Source organism: Oxyura jamaicensis, chromosome 23 (assembly GCF_011077185.1).
Source record: "Oxyura jamaicensis isolate SHBP4307 breed ruddy duck chromosome 23, BPBGC_Ojam_1.0, whole genome shotgun sequence".
In the NCBI taxonomy this organism is placed as follows: Eukaryota; Metazoa; Chordata; class Aves; order Anseriformes; family Anatidae; genus Oxyura; species Oxyura jamaicensis.
In genome coordinates this window covers 5,630,031-5,647,021 of record NC_048915.1, presented here as the reverse complement: position 1 = coordinate 5,647,021, position 16,991 = coordinate 5,630,031, and the positions used below count along the sequence as shown (strand labels likewise).

The 16,991-nt window shown below is 70.3% G+C and overlaps 2 protein-coding genes across 2 annotated transcripts in view; both read right to left on the bottom strand.

The window, feature by feature from the left end:
- TINAGL1 (tubulointerstitial nephritis antigen like 1) overlaps positions 1-5,030 on the bottom strand; it is a 6,387-nt gene extending 1,357 nt beyond the window's left edge. The window contains exons 1-5 of the mRNA XM_035345869.1: positions 4,950-5,030; positions 4,012-4,342; positions 3,233-3,296; positions 1,148-1,240; positions 932-1,046 (exon numbers count right to left, since the gene is read on the bottom strand). Coding sequence (XP_035201760.1) covers positions 932-1,046; positions 1,148-1,240; positions 3,233-3,296; positions 4,012-4,312 — 573 coding nt within the window. The 5' untranslated portion in view covers positions 4,313-4,342; positions 4,950-5,030. The remainder of the gene's footprint in view (positions 1-931; positions 1,047-1,147; positions 1,241-3,232; positions 3,297-4,011; positions 4,343-4,949) is intronic.
- Positions 5,031-8,956: 3,926 nt separating this feature from the next.
- Positions 8,957-16,991, bottom strand: part of KCNQ4 (potassium voltage-gated channel subfamily Q member 4) — an 11,703-nt gene continuing 3,668 nt past the window's right edge. The window contains exons 2-15 of the mRNA XM_035345868.1: positions 15,953-16,135; positions 15,189-15,315; positions 14,925-15,100; positions 14,723-14,848; positions 14,502-14,612; positions 14,289-14,384; positions 14,052-14,140; positions 12,577-12,735; positions 11,823-11,867; positions 10,091-10,299; positions 9,904-10,006; positions 9,604-9,735; positions 9,317-9,452; positions 8,957-9,238 (exon numbers count right to left, since the gene is read on the bottom strand). Of these exons, the coding sequence (XP_035201759.1) occupies positions 9,020-9,238; positions 9,317-9,452; positions 9,604-9,735; positions 9,904-10,006; positions 10,091-10,299; positions 11,823-11,867; positions 12,577-12,735; positions 14,052-14,140; positions 14,289-14,384; positions 14,502-14,612; positions 14,723-14,848; positions 14,925-15,100; positions 15,189-15,315; positions 15,953-16,135 (1,911 nt within the window). The 3' untranslated portion in view covers positions 8,957-9,019. The remainder of the gene's footprint in view (positions 9,239-9,316; positions 9,453-9,603; positions 9,736-9,903; positions 10,007-10,090; positions 10,300-11,822; positions 11,868-12,576; positions 12,736-14,051; positions 14,141-14,288; positions 14,385-14,501; positions 14,613-14,722; positions 14,849-14,924; positions 15,101-15,188; positions 15,316-15,952; positions 16,136-16,991) is intronic.

The window sequence follows — 16,991 nt, the reverse complement described above, 5'->3', positions numbered from 1 at the left end:
CCCCCCCCCCACCCCACCCCCCAGGACCCGGCTCCTTTCCTAAATTTGGGCTCAGCCCCGGCTGCGCCAGCACCCAGCATCCGGCCTCGGGTGTCAGCAGGGGCGGCGTGGGCGTGCGCCACGGGGCGCGGGGGGCCCTCCTTGTGGCCTCTGGCTGGCGCTGCCCTCCCTGACCCTGCGGCTGACTCACGCCCGGCGTTTCCTTTTCGGGGGGGGACACGGTGCCCCCGCCCTGGCCACGCATGGCTTGGCCTTCCTGGGGAGGCTGCGGCACCCGGCTCATCCCAGAGCAGGAAACGCCGCTAAAATTAAACCTCGCCAGGAGTCAAGGCCACGGTGCTGGGCGTGCGCCGCAAGCTTGGCTCGCTCCTGGGGGGCTGCCCGGCCCCGGGGGGGGCTCCCGGTTCCTGGAATGGCAGGGGCAGAGCCCCCAGGTCCCACCGAGGTGCTGCTGATGCTGGATCCCCCTGGAATGCTCCATCCTGCTCCCCACGGACCCCCACCACGGGGCTTGCATGGGGCAAGCAGGACAACCCCCCCCACCCCGGGGACCCCATCTGCTGCCCACCCCCCCGGGGCTGCTGTGGGCTGCAGCTCGGGGGCACCGAAGCGCCTGCGCCCCCGGCTCTGCCGACTCAGCAGCCGCGGGGCCGGCTTTCCGATGGGAACGCAGCGAGGAGCAGCGGGGCAAAAACAACAGCGGCAGCCCGGGGATTGCGCGGGGGAATGTGCTGAGCCGCCGTCTCCAAGCACGGGGGCTGCCCGCGGCCCCTTCCCCGCCTCCATGCCGGGTGCTGAGCCCCTCGTGGGGACGGGGACCCCGCGGGGACGCTGCCAGTGAGGGGACGCCTGCCTCAGTTTCTCCGTGCGGGCACGGGGGCTGCCCAGGGGGGTGCGGGGGTGGGGGGGGGGGCGCAGGGCTCGGGCTCACGTGCATCTCGTTCATGTTCATGACGGTGGGCGGCGGGCGGAAGGTGCCCAGGCGGTAGCGGATCCCGTCCTCCAGCGTCATCCCCCAGAACTGGCTGTAGTTGGCGGCCCTCCAGCTGCACGGGAGCGGTGTCAGGGGCACCCCAAAAGCACCGAGGGGTGAAGCACCCCATCCCCGTCCCCATCTGGGACCACCCTGCCCCACACGTGCCCTTACCCGTAATTGCCCCTGTTGATGGCGTCGATGAGGTCCCCGTCCACGAGGCAGGCGTTGTCCTCGCACTGCCACTGCCCGCCGGGGCTGCAGGTGCTGGGGGGGGGCAGCACGGTCAGCAGGGGGGGGGCAGCCCCCCATGGGTGCTGGGGGTCCCAACACTGGTGCTGCCCCTACCCAGCCGGGGACCCGCGGTCACCGAGGGCAGGGGGCTGATGCTGCGGGGGGGCTGGTGGCCGTGTCCCCCCCCCCTCTGTCCCTCCCCGCAGTCCCCCCCCAGGGCAGGCAGAGCATGGGATGGAAAATCAGCTGAAAACCCGCCAGGCCTGCAAACATCAGAGGGGGGCTTGGACGCCAGCCCAGGGAGGGGGACTCGGGGCCGGCCGGCCCCTCGGGGCTGGCCGCACTGCCCAGGTCAGCCGGGAGCACCACAGGGCCCATGGGGGACCCGGGGAAGGGGTGGCAGGGGCCATGTCCCCGTGGGGAGCCCCCGGCGGCGCTCCCCCCGCGCGGCGAGCAATGCTCGGCATTCCCCCCGCCGCCCGAGCTCCCAGCACTCTTCTTCCCTTTTAAGGAGCCCGGCTGCGGCCGGAGCAGCCCTGCTCCTTGCTCCTTGTGCCCTGACAGTGGCACCGTCCCTGTTCCCATCCCTGTCCCCATCCCCAGTCCCATTCCCATCGCCGTCCCTGTTCCCATCCCCGTCCCGGGGCAGCCGCCCCAGCATGGTCAGGGGCAGCCACCAGGACCCAGCTCCCACCATCGCCCTGCCACAACCCAGCCGTCCCCTCCAGCCCCCACGTCCCCGTGCAGGGGACAACTCCCTCTGCAAAGCCAGGCTCGGAGCAGGGGGTGCGAATCCCCCCAGTTTCTGCCCCCCGCAGCCCTCCCGGGCACAGCCAAGTGCTGGGAGGCAATGGAAGAGCCCCACTCCCCTCGCAGCCCTGCTGACCCCGTGCCTTGCCGTAAACTCCCTGGGGACGGGCGCTGGGTGGCCCAGCCCATGGGAGCCCCTTGGGGGCAGATCTGGGGTGCAGCCGGGCACCCTCAGCAGCTCCCTGGGCTCCAGCCCTGTCTGCGTCTCCCAGGCTCTGCATTCCCCCCCCCCCCCCTTCACTCCCCCGATTGCCCTGGCTCTGCTGGAGCCAGGCAGGGACCGGGTCAGGGCGAAGCACTGCAGGAATTGCTCTCCGTCTTCCAAGTGCGGGGGAAGAAGGTTTTGGCAGAGGAGCCGCAGCTCCCGGGGGCCAGCTGGGCAGGGAAGCTTTCCCGGCAGAGGGACCAGTTCTCCGAGCACAGGGCTCGGGGCGCTCGACCTCCCCCAAGGGAGCTCGGGAACGGCCTCCAGCCCCGCGTGCCTCCACGCCGCGGTCCCGGAGAAGTCCCGGGCAGCTTCGGGGAGGGCTCGGCTCAGCCCATGCCCTCCTGCACGGCTGCGCGGGGCGGGCTGGCCTCTCACCTCCAGCCCCAGCGGGCTGCTCGGGCACGCAGGCGCGCCTGCACGCACGTGCAAGCACCCACGGGCACGCACACGCGCGCTCATGCCCCAGCCGGAGCCTTTGATTTCCCTTATCGGCCGCATCGCGCCGAGCCAGCCCGCCCAGGTATGTTTGCTCCTCTTCTTGGGGCAGATCTGCGCCCGCAGGTTCCCCGTTCCCCTGCTCCGGGATGCCAGCAATACCACCGCAGCCGGTTTCGAGATAAACCCCACGCTGCTCGCCAGCACAAACAGCGAGCTCCCGGCACGCAGCGCAGGCGCCAGAGCAGGACGGGGCCAGACCCCGACCCGAAGCAGGCTGGGGCAAGCTGGGCTGGGAGCAGGGAAGCCCCGGCAGCCCCAGCCCACGTCTGCGCGGCCGCACGCTGCCCCGCCGAGCGAACGGCTCCCACCGAGGCATGCGCTGAAACTTGGGAGCAGCCCAAGGCCCCGGGCTCTGCGCTCCGAATGCGCCAGGGCAAAGGCGTTTGGCACCGGCCCCCACCACCCAGCGCGGCCCCGCGCGCCCCAACCGGCTGCGGGCAGCCCCCACTGCCCTCGCCCCGGTGCCGAGCCGGGGGTGCCGGTGCTGGCGTGGCACGGGGGGCACTCACCACAGGTTGCAGTTCTCCCGGTACGTGGCCCCGCTGGGGTAGGTGCGGCCGGCACGGGCGCAGCCTGGACGGGAGAGAGGAGAGCCCGGGTGAGTGCATGGCTGTGGAGGGTCCTGCCGGGCACCCACCCCCCCAGAAACCACCAAAGGGAAAAGAAACACAAGCCCTAAAGGTGCTGAGCAGCCACGGAGCTGCGCGCCCGACCAGCACGGGGATGGGGAGCAGGAGAGGGGCGGTGGCGGGGTGGGCGCGGGGCTGGCTCAGCACCAGGAGGGTTAAGCCTGGGGCTGCCCGGCACAGCCGGCCTCGCACGCACAGCCTGGTGGGGCTGGGATAAAGGGGCCACTGATCCCCGGAGCTGGCTCTGCTCCGCGGGGACTTGAGAGAGAGCCTTGTGCTGCGCGGCGGGGGCAGCCCCGGCTCGCCCCCGCCCGCCTCGGCAGCCACCCGGGTGAAGTCAGGGCCAGCATCGCCGTGCCCCAGACATGACCGGGGCAGCCCAGCACCATCCGGCCCGGCTCTGAACGCAGGTGCATGCCCCAGCGCTGCCCCCCTGCCTTCCTGCCCCACAGAGAGCTGCACGAGTCGGGCTGGGGGCTGCTCCGGCCCCCTTGCTGGGACCCCAGTGCCAGCCCGCCCAGTTGGCACCGGTTTCCATAGCTCTGTGGGATCCAGCACAACCCTGTGGTCATCCCAGTGTTGCACAGCACGTCGGGCACCTGTGCCGGCCCCAGCACGCGCCCACCATTATGGGGGCGGGTACGGGGGGGCCGCCTCACCTTGGACTTTGGGGAAGGGGGCCGGGATGCCCAGGCAGTACTCCCAGAAGTCAGGGCAGCAGTCGGAGACGGTGCGGTTGCAGAAGAGGTCGCAGTAGCAGATGGTGTCGAGGTAGGGCACGGTGCAGCCGTCGTCCCGGCCGTGGCAGCAGACGTCCCCTTGCTGGCAGTAGGAGCCGCCGGCATCGTAGACGCCGTGCTCATACAAGCCGGGGGCCAGCTCCCGGCGCGTGCGTGCCCGGGCAGCCCCGGCCGCCCCCGCCAGCAGCCAGAGGCAGAGCAGGGCCCACAGCAGGCGCATGGTGCCGGCGATGTCCCCGACCTGCAGCCGCTGCGGGGACGGGGCAGTGAGCGGGGACCGACCCCAGACCCTGCACCGACACCCTTTGGGGGAGCTGCTCCCAGTGGGTGGGTGCTGGGGGGCAAGGGGAGCAACTGGGGGGCATTTCGGGGGGGGTGCCCACCCGAGGTGGCTGTGCCCACCCGAGGTGGCTGTGTCCCCTCTCCCTGCTGGTGTGTGTGACGCCCCAAACCTTCACCTTGCCCAGTTCCCACCTGAGCTCCGAGCAGCTCTGCACCAGGGGTCCCAGCCCCCAGCCCTGCGTCCCCACCGCGACGCCCCCGACATCGCCTCCCTCCGGGGTGCTGCTCCCCACGCAGACCCTAAAACCCACCCTCCAGGAGCAGAACCCCTGCGGGAGCGGGCAGCCCAGGGGGTGGGGGGACAACCCCGGGCCCCCACCGCTCCAAACCCGGGCTGAGCCCCGCGGGGCGCGGCTGTGCCGGGACGGGGGGGCACCGGGAGCGCCCCTGGCTGCGGGCGCTGCGCTGAGTTCCCCGGGCTCAGCCCGCGGCTGCCGGGAGACCTCGGGGAGAGGGAGCGGGTCCCGGTCCGGGGGATCCCGGGGCACGACCCCCGCTGCCCCAGAGCCCCTTACCTGCCGCCCCGCCGTGCGCACCGCTCCGCGCCTCCGCCGCCGCCGCCGCCGAGCGCCTCCCCCGGCCCCGCCGCTCCCTTATAGCCGCGCCCCGGGGGGGGGGGGGTGGCCGGGGAGGTGCCGGGGGGCAGCCGCGATCGTGGCCGAGCCGGGCTGGGCCGGGGGGGCCGCGGGGGGGGCGGTGGTGGTCGGGCTGCGCTGTCCCACCCCGGGCGCAGCGGGGTCGGAGCCGGTGGTCCCAGCGCCCCGGAGCCCCTTGCCCCTCCCGGGTGGGGGAACCTGCTGGGGGGGGGTACTGGGGGGACCCGGGGGGCAGTGCAGAGAGAGGTGCTGAGGGCAACGGTGGTCCCGAGGGAGCTCTGAGCCCCCCACCCCGTCCTTCCCAGGCTGGGGGTCCCAAGCACACCCCACTCTGGCACGAGACTCCCCACTGCCCGGGGAGGGTGTGGGGGGTGCAGAGGGGTGCGGGTGCCCCCCCCTCGCCCAGCAGCCCAGCTGCTGCATGTGTGTGAGCCCGGGATGTCCCATAGCACCCAGGGCATGCAGCCAGTGTCACTTGGTGCCAGCACCATGTCCCCACTGCCAGGACCCCTGGCCAGAGGGGGAGAGGGGCCGTGCACCCCCAGGGCTTGCCCACCCCATGGCTCCTGTCCCCCCCACGGGGGTTTTGGCAGCCTCAGGGCTCGCTGCCTGCCTCTGAGGAGCATCCCCAGGCCACTGCCAAAGGATTCCTCGAAGATGCTTCCAGGCAGCCAGGACAGAGGCACGGCGAGCGGCGGGAGGCCAGCTGGGTCCCCGGGCCAAGCTCCTGCCTTGGGGGGAGGCTGCGGTGGCTCGGGGGGGTGCTGGCAGCCCGGGGGCACCCCAACCCCGTGGGCACAAGGGCTGTGTCCTGCTGGGGATGTTGGGGTGCTCAGGGCACCCACAGAAGGGTCCTGAAAGAGCCCCCCGCACCCCCCCCCCCGTGCTGGGAGCCCTCTGGCTGCCCGGCTGCTGCTCTCAGATGCGGCTTTTCCTGCGAGCACGGCCTTGCTGAGTGCTGCTGAGAGCTTCAGGAAGGAACTGGGTCCGGCCCGGAGCCCGGCTGTCTCCTTTCCGTGACTGGGCGGACAGGAATCCAGAGTGAGTCACGAATTCTCCAAGACCCTCGGGGACAAAGCAAAGCCACTGGCGTAAAGGACACCCCCGTTCCCGGTCCGTCCTTGTGCTCCTGCCAGGCAGCGCCCTGGCACTGGCTGAAGGCGAGGATGCAGCGAGCTGCGGGCGCTGCCGGGCACAGAGCCGGCCCCTTCCCACTCCCACAGCAGCCCCCGCCCCCTCCCCACCCCCCCCCGGCGATGGGGGCTCGTGTGCGGGGGCAGCAGCGCTCGCCCCCCTCCTGCGGGCGTGCTTGGCTTGGCTCTTGGCGTGCCGACCTGGCTCCCAGAGGGACGCAGGGTCACGGCTCGCTGCGTCCCTCCGACGCAGGCATTTCCCCCCCCTCCACCCCTGCGTGTCCCCTCTCCAAGCCTCGTGCACACGCGGGGGGAGCCAAGGTGGAGCGGGACAAAGTCCAGCCCGGGCACCTTGGGCTCACGTGGGCGAGGGAGGCAGCGAGCGCAGCGGGCTGGCAGCGTGCCCGCCCAGCCCTGCCACCAACCGTGGCTGCTCTGGGGAGGGACAAGGTCCCCGTGTGCCTCGGTGACACGGGGCCAAGCCCAGGGGCTGCAGACGTGACCCGGAGCCGTGCAAAGAGCCCAGCCCAGGGGCACCGTGCCCGTTTGCTCAGAGCAGCAGGGCCACGCAGGGGCTCAGCCGAGCTGCAGCCATCGCACGGCGCTGCCGTCCCCGCGGGGTGCACCCTGAGCCCCCTGTGGCGATGCACGGCCCTGGGCAGGGCAGGGCGAAGACCCCACTGCGGGCATGATGCAAGACCCCAAACCCACCCCGGAAAGCAGAGCTGGCAGCCAGGGCAGCAGGGCAGGGGCTGCGTGGGGCTTTTCCTGCTCACCCCCTCCTGGCTCCCCCTTCAAAGCCTCTGCTTCAAAGCAGCCCCGGGCGCACGTGAGCCGGACGTGTGCAGCGCCGGGAGCAGCCGAGGGCTCCCCGGGGATCGTGCCCCGCACGCCAGGAGCTCGGGGGGGATGTCCCTGAACCCCATCCCAGCAGAGCCCCCATGGACCGGGGCTGCTCTGGGGGTCTGGGGGCAGCAGGAGAGGGGCTGCAGCAGCTGGGGCGGAGGGAGGGGGGGAGGGCTGACCCCACAATGCAGCCCCCACACCAGGATGAGTCGGGGACGGGTTTTTTGGTGAAAGGCAGCCAGGAAACACAGGGAAGGACCGGCCGACAGCCCGGCTTCCTCCTAAGCAGGGCGGTGCAGGAGGGGGCCTTGCTCTCCCCGTGACACCAGCAGCCTGGGGGACATGGCTTTGCTGCCCCCCCGGGGGGCTGCAGGTTCGTGGGGAGGGGGCTCGCTCCCACACCTTGTCCTGGATGTTCCCAGGCCATCCGAGCACGATGCCCAACTGGGGACACACCGTTTGGGGACACACTTCCAACGAAGGCAGCGTGGGTCCCTCTGCAGTGGCATCAGGCCTGCAGCTGGTGGAGCAGCGGCTCGGGGCCGGGGGGGGGGGGGGGCGGCAGGGCCCCCCCTGGGGGGGGGGGGGATGGCAGCAGCCACCCGGTGCTGCTCGGCCACGGGGCTGGAGTGCCACCTCTTGGGAGAGCTGGGCCAGAAACGAGGCGGGGAGGCAGCGTCTACTTGAAATTTTAATGAAAGAAATAAGTTAATAAGTTAAAGTGAGGTAACTACCGCCGGCTGGGGAGGTCTGCGGGGACCAGCCAGCCCCTGGGGGGGGTCCTACGGGGTGGCTGCAGAGCGTGGCTGGGGGCGAAGCTGTCGCATGCGCCCTTGCCCCGGGGCACCCACAGCATGCCCCCCCCTCCCCCCCGTGCACCCACAGCCCCCCCCTGCTCGCCAGGCACCCAAGGACGGGCACACCGGGGTGAGGGGAGGGAGCCGGGGGGGTGCAGCAGCAGCAGCACGGGGGGGCTGCAAGCACGGCCCTTGCTGGCCACATGCACTAATGAGGCTAACGAGCAAGGTCAGGGCAACCCCAGCGCCCCCCCTTGCTGGGAGCAGAAGCATTATGGGGGGGCTGGGGAGGGGTGGACATCCCACAGCCCGAAGCTGAGAGGTGCCACAAGCCCCCCCCTCATCCCCCCGAGAGCGCCGGGGGCACCAGCCCCGGCTCAGCGAATTTTGGCACTACCACGCTCACTTCCAGCCGTGAGGGGCTGGAAACCAGCCCAAGCAGCGTGCAAGGGGGGGGGGGGGGGGGCCCAGGGACACCCCCACCCCCACACGTTTGCCACCCGGCCCCCCGGCCCCCCGTCCCCCCGGGGGCCCGGGGGACCCGCCCCGGGCCGTGGCGGGGGGGGGGGGGGGGGGGGTTGCTTATTGCCTACGATGACCCCCCCGGGTTGCTCTCCCCGGGGGTGTTGCATATTCAGACATTATTGCATATGTAATATCTATATATCTCCTGTGTATATATTGCCCTGGGAGCATGCACGGGCAGGCAGAAGGCGCTGCTGTGCTTCTGGAGGTACGGGAGCAGGGGAACGAACCCGGGCAGGGCAGGCCGGGGGGGGGTCAGACCCCTGCCCCCCGCACCGGGCAGCCCCCCGCCGCTGCCCCGACCTGCAGCAATAAAACCGCATCGGGTTGTGCCCCAGCACCCCTGCCCAGCACCGGCAGCAAGGGGCTGGAGCCTTGCATAGCTGGTGGTGGCCCTGGGGGGTGAGCGGGTGGCACCCGGGCCAGACACGTGCCCCGCTCTGGGGGCTTCCAGCCCGGAGCACACCCCCGTGGGGGGCTCCTACACCCCCCAGCACGGTCGCATCCTGCTTGCACCCCGTGCCCCACGCACCGCCCGGGGGCTCACCGCAAGGTCCAAGTACCGCGGTGCTGGACGCGGCTCGGTGGGGCTGGGTGACACCGTGGGGGCTCCCGCGCCCCCGCACCCCGTCCTGCGCCCCCGCCGCAGGCTGTCAGGATCCGTCCCCGCCGCCCTGCCCCGCTGCCCTCAGTCCATGTTGGCGCTGGCCGAGCGGGAGATGCTCAGCGTCTGGGCGGACGCCGAGATGTCCTCGTGCTCCACGGGGCTGTGGTAGTCGGAGGTGATGTCGGGCTCGCCGGGGGGCACCCGCACGGCGCCCAGGCTGAAGGAGTTGGTGCAGCCCTTGCGCAGGCACTGCGAGTAGAGGCCGAGCAGCAGGTCCAGCTTGTGCTCGATGGACTGCACCTGCGGGCGGGCAGCGCTCAGTGGGTCCCCGGGGGACGGGGGGCTGTGGGTGCTCGCCGGTGGCTGTCCCCTCCTCACCTGCCTCTCCACCTTGGCCACGCGCCCCATCATGCTCAGCTCGTCCACCGGCTCTGGCTCCGGTGCCGCTTTCTCCCCCTTCTCCCGCGTCTTCTTGTCCGCAGCGGGGCCCCCCCTGCCCACGATCTGGTCCACGCTGTCCCCAGGGGACACACGAGACCGTGAGGGATGGGGCTCGTGGGACGTTGTCCTGTGCGTCACGACGGGTGGGCACAGCTTGGGGGGGGGGGGGGGGGGGGACCTGTGGGAACCCAGAGCCCCCCACCCACCTGTGGGGCCCAGCTCACCGCGTCTGCAGGCTCTTGATCCTGCCCAGCATATCCAGGTGCCCGGCCGAGTACTGCTCGATGACATCCTTGACGTCGTAGGGCCGCAAGGTCTCCTTGAACTTCCTCTTGGCCACCAGGAACTTCAGGATCCTGCGGGGACAGCGGGGTGGCTGCGGGCACGGTGGGGGGGGGGACAGAGCCCCCAGCACCCATGGGACACCGCTCGCCACCCCCCTCTCCGGAGAAATCTGCTCGCCCCGAGCGCTGCTCTGGGGACGGGAGAGGCAATATAGGGGAGGAGGGCTGGGACGGGCTCACCGGACAGCCCTGATGAGGGTCTTCACGGCCGGCATGATGTCCTCGAAGGTCAGGTCGCAGGGGGGGCTCTTCTCCTCGCCGCTGTCCTCCGGCGGGCAGTCGGCTGCGGGCACGAGAGCGGCGAGTGGCAGAGCCCGGGGACCCCCCCATGGGACCCCTCGCCCCCCAGCCCACTCCCGGGGCTCACCCTCGGCCGGGGGCCGTGGCTTGAGCCTGAGGGAGGCGCGGAAACGCGTGCGGTCGTTGAAGCTCCAGCTCTTGTGCACCTTGCTGGGGCTCGAGGCCTCGGGGATGTCCTCGGGGCTGGGGGAGCGCTGCAGGGGGGGGGCCAGGTGCTGCCGGCCCCGGCTGCCCGGGGGGCCCAGCCGGATGCGGTCCTTGATGCCCATCTTGGTGCTGCGGGGCAGAGGAGGGCAGCGTCAGGGGGGGACACAGGAGGGGAGGACGGGGCTGCAGAGCCCCCGGGGCATGAATCGGGCATGAGCTTGAGAGCAGGACAGGCCGGGAGCAGGCGTTGCCGCATGCCTGTGCAGGAGGTGTTTAACCTCCTTTTTATTTCTGAGAGCAGAGAAAGGAGGAGACAGACGGACAGGGGACAGAGGGACACGGGGGGGGGACACGCAGCAGAGCAGCCGGCCCCGACCCCACACGGAGCAGCCCCGCTCCTGCCCCAGCTCGGCTGGCAAGGGGGGGTCTGGGGTGCCCGGCCAGCCCCCCTCCTCCTCCTCCTCCTCTTCCTCCTCCTCCTCTGGTGCCCAGTCCCCGCTCTGCTCCTGCGGGCTGAGCGCGGCCACCCCTCTGCAGCCCCAACGCGAGCTCTGCTGGCTTGGGGATGGGGGGGGGCAACGACAGACATCATTTATGTAGGACCTACACAAAAACACCGCCCGGTGCTGCCTCCGGTGTGACGTGGGACCACAAGCATGCTTTGGCACATGCGAGGAGGCCGAGCAGAAAGGGGCCCAGCTTCACCCCTCGATGCACGGCCCTGGTGCGGAGGAAGCCAAAGCTGCAGAGGGTCCCGAGCAAAGCACGGCGTGGGGAGACCCCCGCCCGCTGCCCCAGGGGCTCCGTGAGACCCGGGTGCCTTCCTCAACTGCCCCAGCCAGGAGCTGGGGGCACTAGGCTCCTGCCCTTCCCCGGGCAGGTTGCTGCAGCTGGCAGCTCTGCTGCAAGCACTCGCAGCAGGAGGAAGGGGAAGGGTGAATCCCCGGGAGCTCCGGGCTGCAGGACAGGCTGGGGTGGGGTTTATCCGAGTGCCCCACTTTGCTGCCGTGTCCGACGGCATGGCTCAGCCGTGCCGCACAGAGGGAGAAACCGAGGCACGGCCACCATGGGTGCAGGACCCTGGGGTGAGCCAGCCCCCAGCCCAAGCCATGCAGCACCTCCCCGCGCAGCAGGACAGCCCCGTTCTGCCCTCTCTGCCCCTCTTTCTCCCCCCCCAGCCAGCAGGCAGCCCCGCACGGAGCCCATGCACCCGGCGGCTCCCGGGCCGCGCTACCTCCGTCTCCACGTGGCCCACGTCCGCGAGAGCCTCGGCTTACCACTAAACATCTGCCTGGGGTCGGGGCGGACACGGGAGGAAAAACAGCATTAGGGGGTGGCCGGCATGGGTTAGAGCCCCCCGACCCCGCAGCGTGCCCAACCCCGCACACCCTGCTCCCGCTGCGGGGGCAAGGAGCTGAGCGACGTTGTTTGTGTAGGTCCTGCATAAACACCAACATCTGCCTCGCAGAGGGAAGTCCTGCAGCTCCGTAAAAAAGCAGGGTGGGAGCCGCCTGCGGGGCCGGGTGGCTGCACGGTGCCGGCCCTGTGCACCCCATGGGGGCCATGGGCCCGATCCTGCACCCCGGTTCTCGTGGGGTCCCCCGTGCCCGCTCGCTGCAGGACGGGGCAGGCGGCTCGGGGGCGAACGTTACCTGAGGCTCAAGCACTTGTGGGACTGCGCGTCCTCCTCCTTCCAGCTTCGGGGTGAGTGGGGGGCAGAGAAGGTTTGGGGGGGAGGTGGGGGGATGGAGAGCAGGGGGTGAGCAGGAGGGGGAGGAGAGAGACAAGATGAGATGTTATGAGAGGCGATGCTCACGGAGATGGGGCCGGCCGGCCGGCTCCTGCAGCCGGGTGGCTGATGTGGGGCCCGGGGTTGCAGACGTGGGGGCTGCTGCAGGAGGAGCCCCCCGAGCCCATACTCACCTCGGGGCCATCTGGGGGGAGTGGGACCCCCTCAGCCCCTCGGGGGAAACTGAGGCACGGGGCCATGGCGGAGCAGAGCCCCCTCTCCCCACCTAACCCTGCCGCTGGCCCAAGCCCCCAGTGCCGATGCCCGGGGTGCCAGGCTCGGTGGCACGCTGGGGTCCCCCGGGTGCTCTTCAGCCTTCAGAGCTCAGGACCACGCTCAGCTCCCTCGAGCAACGTCCCAGCACCACGGGCACCCGGCGGAGCTGGGGCTGAGCATTGCAAGGGGCTCCACGGCGTTGCGACAGCCTCCGTCCAAGGGGCCGGTCCCCCGGGGGGGCACCAGCTGGGGCAAAAATCGGCATGGGGGGGGGAACCAGCATGGCTCTGCCGGGACAGCGGGGCCGGGGGCTGCTCCGCTGCGGTGACGGTGGTGGCACCACGCAGGGACACAGAGGAGCAGGCAGAGACAGCACGGAGCCACGGTGGGCTGCTCCCTACCTTTCCCCTGAACAAGCCGCGGGGACAGCGCTTTTCTGGCCAGAGGTGAAGGACTGATAAGGCGGCGGTGGGGCTCCGTCAGGCCATTTTTTCACCTCTGAATTCCTAAATCCTCCGTTGCGGGCTCGGTGCAAATGCTCAAACATTAGGACCAGCTCTCTGAGGTCGGGGTTAAATAAAAACATGGAGAAATTAAAACTCGGCAAAGCAAACAGGGGGAGCGAACCAAGGCTGGAGCAGGTCCTCTGTGCAAAACAAAGCAAAAAAAAAACCTGAGCAAAACAAGAAGGAAAGGCAGGGCACGCGCCTGCGTTCAAAAACCAGCTTCTTAACAGCTCCGGCCGACCTTAGGGTGCGGGGAGAGCACAAAGCCCAAGCCTCTGCCCCCAGTGGGAACGGGGTCTGCAGCGGGGCTGAACGGGCAGCTCGGTGTCACAGCTGGCAGGGGACGGACACCCCGTCCCCACCTCCACCTTGGGTCCGTGGGTGGCAGCACTGGGGACGTGGGCACGGAAGGGGAAGGGGTACGGGAAGGGAATCGGGAAGGGAAAGGGGAAGGGGAAGGGGAAGAGGAAGGGGAAAGGAAAGGGGAAGGGGAAGGGGAAGGGCACCCACACAGCCTGCGGGACTTAGAGTAGGTGGCAACACCCCTGGGATGGGACGGGCAGGGGACAGGCAGGACGAGTGTCCCTGCTGCAGGGACCTGCCTCCAAGTGACGTGGGGACTTGTGTGCTGCTGGAGCAGCTGGGGGAGGCTCAGACCCCGCAGGGATCGAGCCCGGCCCTGTCCTCACTCTGCTGTAGGAGAAGCAGCTCCCGGCACAGCAGGACCGCAGGGCCCCCCACTGCCCCCCACTGGGGCACCGGATCTCCTCGGGAACCAGAGGCACAGCTTCCCGGGCTGTTAAGAACCCTGCCTTTGGAAAAAATAAAGAGCGAAACAGAATCACAAATTGGTCGTGGCAAAGAAACACGTGAAGGGAGAGGCAGCAGAACGCAAAACCAAAGATGGACGGGAGGGCAGGGCTGGGAGCACGCAGGGCATCCGGAGACGCTTCGGGGCCCTCGCTCACACGTGGCAGCAGCATGTGGGAGGACTCGGGAGGTGAGAGCGCTGCAGGACGGGGCAGGGGGCTCCCCGCTGCGCCCTGCGGGTCCCTCTGGCTCCCGGCCGGCTGCAGCCCCACTGCCACGGTCGTGGGGTCCCCGTGACCGGCAGCACCGTCCCCTATCCGCGGGAAGGCGATGGATGGGGTGAGAGGGGGCGGTGGGATGGGTGCTGAGGGCAGGGCAGGGGGAGGATGGAGCTGGGTGTTTGGCAGCCGCTGAGCTGCGGCTCCGGCGTCCTGGGGCTGAGCAAGGAGCTGCTCATCCCCACAGTGCCCACTGAGCCCTTGGTGTTCCCATGTGTCCCCTCATCCCTGCGGGGACCCTCTGAGAGGCCCCCCGCGGCTGCTCGCCCGCACCCTGCCTACCTGAAGGAGGGCAGGAGGCTGTCGTAGTAGCACCAGGTGGCCGTCAGGTACGCCCGGCTGGCATCCGTCGAGTACAGCCGCCACGCAGCCTGGGCACGAGAGAGTCCCCAAGCATTGGGCTTGGCCCGAGCCCCCCGCGCTGTCTCTCCTGTGCCCCCCATGGGAACCCGTGGAGGCAGAGACACCCCTCGGGCACCCACGGGCAGGGTCGGGCAGACCGGGGCAGGACTGCGCTACCTGAATGAGATTGGCTGCAGGCGTCCGCCTCTTCTCAAAGTGCTTCTGCCGGTGCTGCTCCTGCACCTTGAGGGCAAAGCCGGAGCCCAGGATACCCTGGGGACAGGAGGGGATGGGATCCGTGGGGGGGGGATTTTTGCCCCTTTCTCCCCAGTTTTTGCCACATGGCGGGGTGGGGGAGCGTGCCCCCCCTCCCATCCCAGCCCAACTCACAGCGGGCAGCGCGAAGAAGGAGATGCCGAGCAGGGCGAAGCCGGCCGCCAGCATCCGCCCCAGCCACGTCTGCGGCGTCTTGTCCCCGTAGCCGATGGTGGTGAGCGTGACCTGCGCGGGGACAGAGAACGGGGGGCCCTGCAGGGAGCTCCCCCCCCGCGGCCCCGTCCCACCCTCCTGGTCCCCTCCCGGGGCCGGGGGGCCGCGGGGGCCGAGCTTACCGTGCCCCACCAGAGGGAATCGGCGTAGGTGGCGAACTGCGCGTTGGCGTCCTTCTCGGCCAGGTAGACGAGGAAGGAGGCGAAGATGAGCACCAGGAAGCCGATGTACCAGGCGGTGATCAGCTCCTGCGGGGGCAGCCGGGTGAGCGGGGCAGTGGTGCGGGGTGGGGGGCACGCCGGGACCCCCTCGCCTTGCCCTCACCTTGCTGTGGGCGTAGACCACAGAGCCCAGCAGCTTCCAGGTGCCGCCGCGGCGGTCCATGCGCACCATGCGCAGGATCTGCAGGAAGCGCATGCTGCGCAGCGCCGAGGTGGCGAAGATGTTGCCCTGGGTGCCGGCGGCGATGACGGCCACCGAGGCGATGAAGACGATGAAATCTGTAGGGTGGCGAGGGCGAGGGTCGGGTGCGGGGGGGTTTTATGGCATGGGGGACGCTGAAAGCCCCCAAAGCCCCGCGCCCCGTACCTATCACACAGAAGGGTTTCCGGGCAAAGCGGAGCCGTCCCCTCCAGCCCCGGTAGCGGCAGCAGCAGCCGGCCGCCCAGACGCGGACGATGTACTCCATGCCGAACACCACGATCATGACAAACTCCTGCGGGGGGAGAAGCAGGGTGAAACGAGGAGGACAGGGCCGGTAGGACGGCGCGGGGAGGGTTTGGGGGTGCAAAAGGAAACGTTGGAGCGGGGGGACCCCAGGACACCCCCTCAGGACACCCCCAGTGACACAGCTCCGAGCTCCTGGTGCGGGGCAGGCAGGGCAGACGCTGGGGCCGTGGCCGTCGAGGCTGTCTGAGCAGCCCAGCCCTCCTACCTGTGCCAAGCTCAAATTTAGCTGGGTCCTTTTCCTCCTCTGTCAGCATTGTCCTCCTACCTCCCGCACAAACAAGCCCCCGTTCTGCTTACTCGTGGCAAAGTCACAAGGACCTTCCCGATTTAGTCCCCACGGCTCGCAAGAACTCCGCTGTCAGCCGTTTCTGACACTTTGGGGGAAAGTTGCCTTTTTTAGCCCCTCCTGCCCTGCCTTGCCCAGCGGCATGAGTCTCCCCACCCCGCCAAGGGGCCGCCCCGAGCCACCGGGACCCCGCAGCAGCGAGGCCACCCCGCAGCGTCCCCGACGTGCTGGGATGGGCGGCATCGGCGTTGACCAGCGGTGGAACCCACGGGCTGAGGGCTGGGAAGGGGTCTCCAGGGGGCTGCGGGGGTTTCAGCATGGGTGTCCCCCCCCTTACCAGGATGAAGAGGCACTCGTTGGCCAGCTTCTGGTGCTCCTGGATGGTGGAGAAGACGGAGAGCACCAGGCAGCTGAAGACGAGGAGGAAGCTGCAACGAGAGCGCACGGGGTGGGAGGGCGTCGGGGGGAGCCCGGACCTCCTCGGCGGCCGAGGCCGAGCCTCCGAGGCCGGGCTTTGCCCCTAGGGGGAGGCAGGGAGCGGCTCGGGAGCGCGCAGGGTGCGGGGCTGCGCCCGGAGCGCGCCCCGAGGAGCCCTCGGGAGCCGCTGCCCGCGGGTCCCGCACGGCGCCCGGTCGGGGGGGGGGGCGCCCTCGGGATGGGTAGGGGGAAGAAATTCGTCCCCCGAGGGCGGCGGGGCACGGAGCAGGCGGCCCCCAGGGGCTGGGGGCGCCCGGTCCTGGCAGTGCCCAAGGCCGGGATGGATGGGGCTGGGGGGCAGCCTGAGCTCCGGGCAGGGGTCGTGCCCATGGCGGGGGGCTGGAGCAGAGGATCTCAAGGTCCCTTCAACCCGAGCCGTTCTGTGGTCCTGGGGTATTTAACGCCCAGAAGTAGCTGGGGGAGCACGGGGAGGGTGTGCAGAGGCAGGGGATGGGGATGGGGACCAAGACCCCCCCAGCATCCCCACCCTCTCGCCCAGGAGCGGGGGCTGCAGGGGGCACCTCGGACACTGCACAGCCCCTGCACGCAGCCCCCCGCTGCCACTGCTGGCACCGGGAGCAATGTCCCCAGGGGAGGGGACAGGCAAGGTGGGGGGGGGCTTTACACCTTGCTGATGGGCAGGGGGAGGGGGCCAGGGGGCAGCTCACAGCATCCTGGTGCTGGAGCCTGGCTGCGCCCCCAGGGCTGGAGGCAGACGGGACCCAGGTGCCCCCCCCCCCAGGCAATCACAACAAGAAACCCTCTGGCAGCTGCACCAGAGAGTCCGGGCCCCACAGGACCACCATGATGAGGACATGTCCCCAGGCCACCCTGCAGCACACGGGGGAGGAAGAGGAGGAGGAGGAGGAGGAGGAGGAGGAGGAGGAGGAGGAGGAGGA